Raw genomic sequence first — 12,830 nt, 5'->3', positions numbered from 1 at the left:
TAGATAACCTTAGGATACTGCTATCATCTGAGCTGGCTTAGAAATCAAATAGATTAAATTATCAGAAAAGAAATATCCAAGGTAATTTTTAAATGCCATATTTTAATTTTAAAGTATATCAATAAGGGCATTGCTATTTTATATGACCATATATAATGAATCAAATCTCTTTTTACATAGAATTTTAGTGTCTGGGTAATCAAAGAAAAATAAAAGTCTTAGGTTTAGTGGTATACTCTATTAGAGATGTCACTCAGCTTTTAATTTAAATCTTTATTTTATTTCAAAAGCAATATTTGCTAAACAGAACAAAAGCTTTTTACATAATTAGGTTACTTTTTTAACCTGTTTCCTGTTTAGAATAAAAAAAGCTTATTGCCAATATTAATTTATTTTACATAAGCAGAGCTTTGAGGCTGAAGCAAATCTGACCGGTTTTCGATGTGAAAAATATGTATAAAAACTGTTCATGGCGTTATTTCTAAACAGAACCTCTCTCTAATCCTAATGTAACAGAAATGTATACATAAGTCGAATTCATCAAATGAATCTTCAGCTGTTTGAGAACGATGTTAACATCACACGTAGGAATGCTACTTTTTCCAAGATTTGACATTTTCAGCAATCGAGAATTACTATATTTTGTAAATGAAAATACCACTACATAACAGAACTCTCTGAATAGAATAATGTCATTTGTTTCCAAAGACTATTGATATACTAGAGCGATGCAAAAATAATAGTACAAGCGAGATATTTTGTGGCGAAGTTTGGGGGGTAAGTTTAAGACTGTAATCCGCGAGTTATCTTGGGATAAACATTGCAGCTGCGAGTATGGCTGGTGAATATTCTTGGGGCAGGTGGAAAATGTTAAAAATTATTGTCCAATCTTCTACAGTTTTATAAGAATTTTAGGTACACCACATTAAAACCCTAAGAAGTAAAAGTAACATGCATGAATAATGAAGTGTACGTACTCCAAAAGCATGTAATACTAGCATTCTTGTAAAACCTGTTGCACAAAAATTTTTGTTCCTCATAGAATTAAGACTAAAAATATCGACTGCAAAACAGTGGCTGACTTAGATTACAGCATATAAACTTAGTAGCATGATTTCCACTAATTTGTCAATTCATGTTTATTTTCCAAAATGTATCATATATTAAGTAAATAAGTCACAAATACTGTAAGAATAAGGATAAAACTGATAGACTATTAGAGTCTAGGTGACCATGCTTGCAAAAACTTGACACCAGAAATTAATCTTCCAGATCAGAGTTTGGCACACTTTTTGTTTAAAAGACCAGATAGTAAATAATTTAGGCTTTGTGAGCCAGATGATCTCTATCACAACTGCTCAATTCTGCCATTGTAGAATGAGAGCAGATAGACATTATGTAAATGAGTGAGTGTCTGTTTTCCAATAAACTTATTTACAAACACAGTTGACATACCAGATTAGGCATGTGTATAATGATTGATGAACTCTTCATTTGTTGGCAATGTAGACAGATGTATAAATTTAAATATGCACACACACATATGTACACACATAAAGTATATACATACAAACATACATATATACATAATACATGAAATCAATTACATTTCTATAATGCTTCAAGTATTTACTTTTATGTGGGGAAAATGATATAACTATGGAAAAATAGTTAAATTAGTATTGCTTATAAAAATTATTGAAAATACTATGGTTTCTTCCTTGAGAATTTTTATGGTTTTCTGCATCCATTTTTATGGTTTTCTGTGATAGTCAAATCAATGCATTATTTTTATTTGCATCTGAAAAGATAAGGTATTAATTTAAACAATTTTTTCTGTTGTTACACTTATATAGCTAGAGAATTCTATATAATTTGAGATGTTTCAAAAGAACTATAATGCATATATTAGAATAAAGATACCTTTTGAAAATCCTTGATATTAACCAGGTTGAATGAAAATATGTGATCCTTTGCTCCAACATACAGCCTGCTCCGTTCCTCATCCAAAAGGAAGGTATGATAACTGGAGCTGTTGGCCAAGCCATTGAAAGTGATCACATTGTTGGATTCCAACATTTCTGCAAGGTAACAAAGCAAGACATGGGTGTTAATCTGAGGTCCTACTAATGGCACACTGTGATCTGACTACTGCCTGCTGTAGTTACTAATCAGTAGTTTTCTTCATGGCACTAAGAAATATCCAGGAGTCAATTTTTTTATATTTCATTAAAATGGGAATTATTAGTTTGCTGATATCATACTCAAGACCACACACTCCTACAGAAGCAAAGGAAAAATACCTTGTTCACACAACTAGTCTAGTGGAATCTCTGCTTTTAGTGATGGATTGCGATGGTCAGTATTATATATAAAATGTCTTCAATTTTACAAGGACTTGTTTAAGTGGCTTCATTTGCTCCAAGTCATTAGCTAGAAGTACAAGTATAGGGGCCAACAGAGCAGAGGTAGTGTGGGGCAACATTGTTTAACCTCCTAGGTTGTTTAAGTTCTCTTTTTATTGCAGAATTTTGATATATATTTTTGACCATTAAATCGTTAGTTTTACCATTTAAATTCTTTGCAACATTTTGTAACTGACATATATACAGAAGTTGAGTTAAGCTTCTATGAAAACACGAATTAAATTAATTTTACTATTTGACCTCAATTTTTCAGTTTGTTATTGCTCTCCAATTTGCTTTTGCTGTGAATAGGCAAATACTGAACTTTTGGACCTGTATCTTAAGTGAGAAAAATATTTTCAGATAAAAATATCATTAATTATAAGTCCACTTTTGCAGAGAAAGGTAATTGTTGATAATCACTAAAAGAGGTTTTCTTCAAATATCTGCTTCAATCAAAATTATGTATATCACCACAACTCCCCTTCCCAAGGGATAGAATCGTTGATTTCCCAAAACTGTGCCCTGAATCAATGATTCAGATGTTTCCAGTGCATGAAAAAAGGAACCCTTTCGGCAGCATTCAAAAGAAGGGCAGAATGTGTCTTCCAAGGAGAAGAAGTGACAATATAGACCCTTCCTCTGTCCCATCTCTGACTCCATGACATTAGCCATTTGGTAAATCACCTTCATTTATCTATTTCTCTTACCGCCTTCTCCATCTTATCAAAAATATTATTTTAATAGAAGATAAAGTTCAAACACTTTAACTTAGCATTAAATATCTGGTCACCATCAATTGAGTTTAAACTCCACCCTACTACTCTTACTCATGTCCTCTATCTTGCAGAAAAACATGCTCTGTAGTCATCCACTTTTAGCCTTTTCTGCCATTGTTCCTGACATATACAACTATATATGGCACCTTGACAAAATAACATCCACTCTTACAAGTCAGTTCAAAATGCAATCTCTAAGAAATTCTCATGGAATTAATTTCTATGGAATATTTTGCTTGTTACTCTTATAACTTGTATCACACTGCCAATTATTACAATCACTCATTTATAAAATGACTTATCTACTAGAATTAACATCTCCTAATGTCAGGAAGTATATAATTAATAGCTCATAATCTAAAACTCACATAGCTTCTTCCATATTATCAGGTCAATAATGTTAAATTGAACATCTATCTATCAACCTATGTATCTGTGCATCCTTCTATCTATCCATCTTTCCATCTAGCCATTTATCCATCTTATACAGAAAATTACAAGAATTGTTAAAAATTTGTTAAAAGACGCCTCTCAAAACAAAGTTCTTCATGAGAAACAGTACTATACTGGAGCTGGTCTTATGTCAACCCCCGGCCACTCCAAAAAAAAAAAAAAAAAAAAGGAAGGAAAGGAATGAGAGGAAGAGAAGGAAAGGAGAAACAGACAAAGCGAGTTTCATTTATGTGAATCATATCTGAAATAAATAAGAGCTATTAATTCTCCAGAGAGAAAAATACAGAGACTCTACTACATAATATCTGAATTCAAATGACATTCCTCTTAACAGTGTCCAAATGATTGCAAAAGATCAATGCTACAGAGAGTCAATACAAGGTTGAAATTTCAGATACTTTGAGCTGTGTGAGGATGAAAAGGGCTACTACCAGAGGCAGGGACTATATCACTGTATATGGTCATGTGTTATTTGAATGTCTGCTTAAGGAGATCTGTTCATCAAATAGACTGGATGCCCTTTACTTTTCTTTCCAATTCTAAACTTTGCAATTCTGCCCTATAATTAGGTAAGCAAATTTAAAAAAAAAAAAGGCCGAGTCTAAACTAAGACAATTACATAAGTATATTAATCAATAAGAGGGTCATTTAAGAGACACAAAGGTATATTTTAGTTGGAAATACATAAAACTATATAAAAGATCTCTAAGCATCAAGTGGAAGAAGTTATAGGAAGACAAATACTATAGCTACAGAACATGGAGTAGAACATGGAGTCATCCAGTTACAGGTAAGAACACTAGTCTCACCACAGTATTCATTTACTAGATATGCAAACTAGAATGAGTTCCTTACACTACCCAGACCTTCATTTTTGGAAGATGGGGTTAATAATATATCCTCCAAGAGTTACCAAAGAAGCAGAACTAGTTAATTCATCTATAACACCTAGAATAATGGCATAGTAAGCACTCAGTTAAGATTACCTGTTTGTATAAGCAGTGGTTAAATATTAGTATTTTCAATCTTCTTAACCAGAAGTAGAAAATTAGGATCCAGATGGAACAGAATGAAAAAATTACTTTTCTAATTATCTCATCAAGTATGCTAACTTGTTAACACATTAATAATTTCGTATGGTAAAGGGATAAATAAGAGCAATATATTCTGATTTATATTAATATTAAATATAATAACCTTCTTAAGAATTATGAAAAATTTTTGTTTGCCAAATCCTGTATCCTGAATTATAAATAATATAATGAATTTCTATATCATAATTCCAAACAAATATTCATCCAATTGAAAAAAATTGTTACAGGCTGAACTTTGTAAATTAGTTCAGGGAGAATTCTCGGTTCCTCAGCACAGACAACTTTAATGAAAGTCTTTAGTGGTGTTTGTATGAAATCACTCTGGAAACAAACTACACTTTTAAAAAATATTACAGCTGGATCATTCCATTAAAAAATAGATAATATTTTCCTGGAATATGGGTTAGCAGCTGTTTTCCATTGCTTTCAAATGTTCTTAACTTTGCTTCATCATTCCTTTCACTCCAATTTCTTTAGATGTTTCTCTCTCTCAGGGACTCTTGACATTGCTTTATAACTGAGAGAAGAGTCTTTTTGAAACCCTCATGGCAATGAGCCACAGCAAATTCTGGGTTGCTTAGGTTATCTCACCACTTTCCAGAGCAAAAATACCTCGGTTAATATCAGAGACTTTTTCTCTAAATCCAGAGCTCACATTCTTTAGTATTGTTTTATTTTTTTTAATTTATGATTTTGTTTTTCCTATATGTAGATACATTCAGCTGAAATTGCTATTAAGTAACTTCAACTTTGATTCTACTACTTCAAAATTTTAGGTGTTTTTTTTCCAGCATCTATTATGTAAATCTTACCATGACATAAACTGGCACGAGAACTAAAATAAATATTCAAAAATATGAGATGTTTAATATTTCACTACATTTTTACATCTGGCCTATGCTCATAATCAAATGACACCACATGTTATTTTAAAGAACAACGTAAATTTCTATAGCATCAACTTGACTATGATGAATCCTAGTAGACCAAGGCAAGTAAAGGTACTAATTCTTTTTGGGCCTAATTCAGTTTTTCTCTTGTTGAGACATTACTTCAACTTCTACATAAAAAGAAATAAATGTAAGATTGTAATCCAAAATGCCATTTCAGACAAATTCTCTTTAATGAACTATATAGTCTTAAAAATGAAATGTGATTAAACAAACATTCTCTTTATTCCAGATTCATTTATTTTAGTGTTTCTATGATTTGCTTAATGGCATAATAGAAGATATACTGATCATATAGCATATAACAGTTTATGCTCAATAAAGCTCTAACTATTATTGCCATTATCATAGAAGTCAATGTAGACAGTAAGCTTAAGTATATAAATTCTCTAGAAGGAAACATCAATTTAAATATTGTCAATCAATGGTGTAGTCAATTATAAATAAATTGAATTCTCTTGTGATATAATTCCAAAATATAGTCTTACGAAATTCAAGATACTTACATACAGAGCCCATTAGACATATTTCCTTTTAATCTAATAACATATAGCAAAAGAAGAAAATAAATCGTATTTAACCTTTTTTTTTTTTTTAATCAGAATGTCCTACCAAATAATCATGGGATACAAACACTGATCTTTTCAAATGAGTCAATTTTAATTTTCATTTCACTTATTTATAAATTTTCAAATTTGTCTTTTTCCCCTAAATTTATCATGACCTTTAATCTAGTTCTATTTAAATAATAAAAATAAAAAAAGTGTTGTTAATAATCACTATGAGTACATTATTTAAGATATTTTTACTTTGGGTAGTGAACACACAATGCAATATACAGATAACATATTATAGAATTATACACTTGAAATCTATATAATTTTATTAACCAATGTCATCCCAAAACATTTAATAAAATTTAAAAAGATATTGAAAAATTATTAACAGAGTCTCATAGACATGGACTATAGACTAGTGGTAACCAGATGGTAGAAGGAAGAGGGGAAGAGGGAGGTAAATAGGGTAAAGAAGGTCAAATATGTGGTGACAGAAAGAAATCTAACTATGAGAGGTGAGCACACAGTGTAAATATATATATGCCTTACTGTTAAAGTGTACAGCTGAAACTTATTGGATTTCATGAACCAATGTCACCATTAAATAAATAAATAAAAATAAAATTGAAAAAAGAAAAATTATTGTGTAAACTGTTATTTTTATGTATTCATTTTAATACATGAAAAGAAACAAGATGGAAAAATTTACATCAAAACCATATATGACCATCCACCTCTACATAATAAAGTTGTATGGTTTTTACGGTATTATGATTATCTTTAAGATAAACGTATATTTACACAGATAATTACATTACAATGACTGGGAAGAATCTCAAAAGGCAATGAAATGAATATTGATTTCTAGAATGCAAGACTGCCCAGAACGAGACTTTTTATAGGATAGAAAACTCCTGTATATCTGACTTTCAAACAACAGCCACCATGTTTTTTATATTTCTTTTCCTTCCCCTTCTCCCTCTCTTTCTCCTCCCCTCATCCTTTCTTCTCCTTTTTACAGTTTTATAGAATGAAAGGTAATAGGACCCTACATTTGCTGGACTCAAATGAATTGTCTGTACTGCTTGGTGGCTTTACATTTATGTCTTTTTTCCATGACTTGAACCTTATATTTTTTAAAGAACACTCAAAGATCTCATTTGAAGTAGTCAAAGGCTGAGTTTATATTATGCCAAAATATTTTGACTAAATGATGACCACATTCAGATATTTGTAAATATGGAAAGTTCATCAAGGTCCAAAATTTTAGATACTATATTTCAGTGTTTCTTAGATTATTTTTTTAAATGCTGTTAAACAAAAATATTTCCAAAATCAAAATAGACTACAATAAAATTGGGCAACTTTTTTATTGCATTATAAACAAAAAAAGTACTATTTACTTTCATAATCACTTCATACAAAAAGGAAGAGACATGATATTTAACAAAAAGGGCAGAAAGGACAAAAACACACAAACACAATCATCTTTAGAGATGAATAAATGTATATTGTGGAAAAATTCACCTTATTTTTCTACTTTATTTTTTTAAAGCTTATTACACAGAAGAGAAGGTCCCCCCCCGCCCACTGCCCCCGCCCCCACTGACATGCTCTAAGATAAACTGTGTGAATGATGAACTCTGCTCCTAGTATTTCTGGCAGTGCATCTTGTCATGGCATAGACAGAGCCAATATTAATGAGTACCTACATGTTTTTATTTATTTGGTGATGCTGAATGTATTCTCTTAATTTACAAAGTTTATAAGTATTGTTCAAATGTATTTAGAAAATCTATCTTCTAAATTTAATATCAGAAAACACGCAAAATGTGCATCAGGTTCACACATCCCGGTCTGAAATTAACTTTTACCTTAACTATGTTTTTCCAACCTGTGCCAGAAGCAACATCACTCCACAAAAAGCCCAGTCACCTTTGCCTAGAACATTTCTCTTCTAAGTTCTTCCAATGTATCTCTTTATATTTGCTGATGGTCTGATCTCTAATGTTTCCATTATATTAAATTTATGCCAGGACTCTCCTCTGCCAGATGCTTCTCGTTCATAGTTGACGTGAATAATCAGCTTTTTGGCATGGATAGCCTCCCTGATCAAGGTACAAAGTACCCACGATGAGCTTTGGACAAGTATAGATCCATTCCCAGCCTAGGCCCAGTTTCCACGCTTCTGGACCCCACACAATACACAAGTGTCCTGAACCACATTGTCAGGGAGGGACAATATATTTCCCTGTAAATATGCATGTAAAACATCAAGTGCAGGCTTATTAATTTATTTTAATTAATTTGTGACATTAACTTGTTGTCCACTTTTTATAATGTGAAAAATATGAGTTTACAATCTAATCTAACAATTCAGATTTTTATTATTAAATAGTCATTTAACTACTAGTTCAACAAACATATATTCTGTCCTTTTGACTTGTAACACAGAGGCATTATTGGTTAAGAAGTTGATGGAATATAAAGATTCATAAAAACCTTGATGGAAAGTTAAAGAAATGCCATCAGAGAAGCAAAAACTAAATGAACAACATGGCAGAAAATAATAAGAGCTAAGGGAGCTAACTGGAGGGAACAATTAATATCACAAGGAGAAGTGGATTAAATCTGGCCTTAAAAAAATGTATAGGACTTTTACCGGCAGAAAGAGGTATTCTAGAGCATTCCATGCAGAGGACATGAATAAAGACCAAGAGAAAGAAATAAGAGAAAATAAAAGGGAAAGGAGTTTGAAGTGTCTAGTATGTGCCCCACCTGCTGAATGGTTTATAAGAGTATTCATTTAAGCCTCATGACAACATTGTGAGGTGGAAATTTTCATTCCCATTTAATCTCATGAGGAAATTGACTCAGATAGATATTGAGAATATCCTAGGTCACAGAGCTGGTGTGATGTAGAGTCAAGATATCCACTTCCATCTGACATCAGAGGCCAGGCTCTTTATATCTTACTCCAACTACTTCTAAAAGGGTAGAATTTTTGTGAATAGTAAGAATTGATTATGTTAAAAACTGAGAAATGTGAGAAATATAAAAATACATTTTGGGGAATACAAAAAACTGATTGTTGATAAGTTTGGTTACCTCTCACTATCATATAACTTGCCTTAGTCTCTTAAATATTTATATTATTCTATTTGCTTTATATTTGGTGTTTTTACGCAATAATAACTGTATAATCTTATCTGCAACTATGGCTTTTGTCACTAGCAGTATTTTGACATGTCTCAAATGTATATCTTCCAAGACAGATTTCCCTCCAAAGACCAAACACTTACTAGAAACCTCTATTTAGCTATTGCACAAACATCTCAGAGTCTTCATGACTCAAACAAAAATCGCTCCCTTTTCTTTTTTCCATTATTGACATCATCACTTTTCTGTATGTTTTAAAAGTGGTTGCAAATATCACTCATCCAAAAAATCATACAAACCAGAGCCTCTTCATAACCCAAAGAAACAATTCATCACTTCAGTTTTGTTTATTTCTATATTTATTCTGTATTTTCTTTGGCTTACATACTCACTGTCAGTCATAGTTCCTCTTAATTTTCCCTCGATTATTATAATTAGAATTATCTTCTAACAGAACTTCCTCTCTAGGTTTTCATCAATAAATGATGTTATGCACTGCCTTCAGAAAAATTTTTCTGAAAAATAAATACAACTTCCTTCTCATAAATTTGAGAAAAAAACACTTTTACTCTATTCCCCTCCCCTCAATCTCATGAAAAGAAAAAAAAAGAAAGAAAAGGAGGCAAGAAAATAGAGGAAAATATCTATACTAAACGAAGAAAGGAAACAATAGCAATGAGATATCAAATCACAAATTATTAAGAAAACGTATCCAATATAGTACATCCTGAAACATCTTGATATAGAATGTTGAAATCTGGCACATATTCATATATTCCATATAGAATAGAATTTGTAATCAAAGGGTTACAAATCTTAAAACTTGCATGTGCAAATGTGTTGTTACAGAAACAAACTCTAGGAGTCTAAATGACTATAAGATTATTGAAAAATGATCATAAAAAGTGGAAGTACAACTAAAGTACAAAGGCAACATGATCATCTTCATCATCATCATAATCATCGCAATTTACACTTGCTTGTCAGGTACTGTTTTAATCTCTCACACACAGACACAAACACACATACACATATGATATTTATTGTGTGTGAATTATTCTTTTAATAAAGGAAACTACTGTAGGTAAAGTACAGTGAAGGCAGGAGTGGAAGGTATGAACATCAGACTACTCCACAGCGTGGTTCTGATTGGGTTTCACAAGAAACACACCAATCACAAAAAATATGAAAAAATGAGGAATATATTTTCCTAGAAAAAATATATTGCAGGTTTCGGAGGTTGTTTCCAAGTCAAAACAACTGTAGCTGTAAACTCCTCCAGTTCATTTCCTTACTGTCAGAAGAATATAAAAAGTTTACCAAAACGCATTTCAAGAGCCCAGGAAAGAAAAGGAATTGACCTAGGAGGGTTAATTCTGGTAGTCAATGTTCCAAACTACATAATGAGCTCAAATTTTCTTTGAAAGAGATGAAATTGATTAATGAGAAGATAACAGGAATAAAACATAGATAAGAAATAAAACCTAAATATAAACTTATATCTGCAGGCTGAAATGTCACTGTCTTCCAGGAAAATCTAATTTTATAGGAGGATCAATTACGGATCTTACTAAATAAATGAAGAATATATTTGGGCTTCTTGAATATAAAGCAAGTCATCTATAGAAGGAAAGTAATCAGGTGGCTTCCTACTTGTTCAAGCAACATTATTTGACAGAAAACAAAAAGGGACTTTGTGAAAATACCCAAGTGAAAACAGAGATGACTCAATAAGTTTATAACAAATAGACTGTCTTTCAAACATTTTCAAACATGCACGGTTTAAATATACAGAGCATTCGACCATTCAAGAAACTACAGCAATAGAAACTTCTTAATAATGAAATTCATTCAAGCAAAGCATGAATCAGAATCAAAAGCACAGATATTACATCACTTGCTGCTTTAAAACCTTCCTAAAAATTTCCAGTGTCTATGTGATTTGAGTCTTTTCTTTGTTCCACACCTATTTCTTTTACGGTCATTCACCAATAGTGTATAAGTGTGTATAGTTAAATATACAATGATATATAAATACACACACATTTATTTCCAATTAATTTAACACATTGCTATTTATAGTTTTCATAGCTCAGAATATTCTCCACACCCCCCAGTGTTCTCGATCTTCCACCCTCACCTGCTTAGGTGACTCTACAAACCTTTTGGAATCTAGGTCGAGCCTCTCCTGTGACTTCTCTGACTTTCTAAGGGGCTGTGTATATTGCCTTTCTTTCTGAAACACAGTGCTATGTAAAAATGTAAATTAATCTCTGCTATACTTTTTTAGCTTCCTTTCTAGAATTAAAATATGCAGCTTTTATTTTTGTATTCCTAGTTCTCAAAACTTTTCCTGGCATATATCTAGTCCTGAAACATAGAAGAAAGTTTTTCCATAAATACTATTGAAAATCCTTTTATTTTTTTATTTTTTGACAATGCAACAAAAACTAAGAAAAAGTAAATATACTAACAAATATCAAGGAAAAAAACAAATGTAGCAGCATATATTGTATGTCAAATTATATACTGGCTTTTCTAGTTAGTTATACATTACATTCAAATGACTAATAAAGTATACAGTCTAAATCCTAACTTATTTACAACATGGCTATAAAATTATAACAAAATAGCTAACTTTAAAAGTCTATCTGCCAAACACTGTTATCATCATTTTACATATGATAATCAGGTACATAAAGTTTTCCAGAATATCTTCCAAGACAGATTTCCCTCCAAAGGCCAAAGACTTGCTAGAAACCTCTATTTAGATATTTCACAAACACAGTGCCATGTAACAATGTAGATTAATCTCTGCTTTATTTTTTTAACTTCTGTTTCACTATTGCAATAGCTATTACTACTAATCACCAAAACTATTGCAACAGCAATAGTAAAATTATTTGAGAGAAATTGAAGATAAGAGACATAAACTATAGCAATAGTACTATAAACTAAATAAAGGAAGAATATATTTGGATTTCTTGAATAAGAAGCAAGTTGATAGTACTCACTTTATAGTACTATAGCAATAGTAGCTAAAATTATAGTGTATAGCAATAGTTTAACTAGTCTCCCATCTTCAATTTCCTCCACTTTAGTATGTGTTTCAAGGCATCACCATATAAATTGATCTGAGCATATTTCAAAAAATGTAATATTTTTATTAAGAAGAACAAACAGCCCTTTCACTTACCACCATTACCTTAGCGCAATCTCTCTAATAAAAGTTGCGGTCCCTATTTTCCTTGATATCTTATTTTTATAAGTTCCTGTTTAGTACTCGTGTCTATTAATTTTCACAATTCTATCAGAAATTGTCAATTTATTTGTCCCTAAACCTGGCCTGCTCTCTCTTGCTTCTAGTTTATTTTCCCTGTTCTCTTGCTTCAAGGTACAATTAGAAGCCATATGCCTTGAGAATTAGCAGGCT

The 12,830-nt window shown here is 31.4% G+C and overlaps 1 protein-coding gene across 3 annotated transcripts in view; it reads right to left on the bottom strand.

Annotated features, from left to right (window-relative positions):
* SEMA3A (semaphorin 3A) overlaps positions 1-12,830 on the bottom strand; it is a 342,875-nt gene that overhangs the window by 133,635 nt on the left and 196,410 nt on the right. For all 3 annotated transcript variants that reach the window (XM_039878235.1, XM_039878236.1, XM_039878234.1), the window contains one exon: positions 1,924-2,081. In XM_039878235.1, the coding sequence (XP_039734169.1) occupies positions 1,924-2,081 (158 nt within the window). The remainder of the gene's footprint in view (positions 1-1,923; positions 2,082-12,830) is intronic.

Source organism: Pteropus medius, unplaced genomic scaffold, assembly GCF_902729225.1.
Source record: "Pteropus medius unplaced genomic scaffold, Ma_sr-lr_union100, whole genome shotgun sequence".
Lineage (NCBI taxonomy): Eukaryota > Metazoa > Chordata > Mammalia > Chiroptera > Pteropodidae > Pteropus > Pteropus medius.
This window is presented reverse-complemented; position numbering and strand designations above follow the sequence as displayed.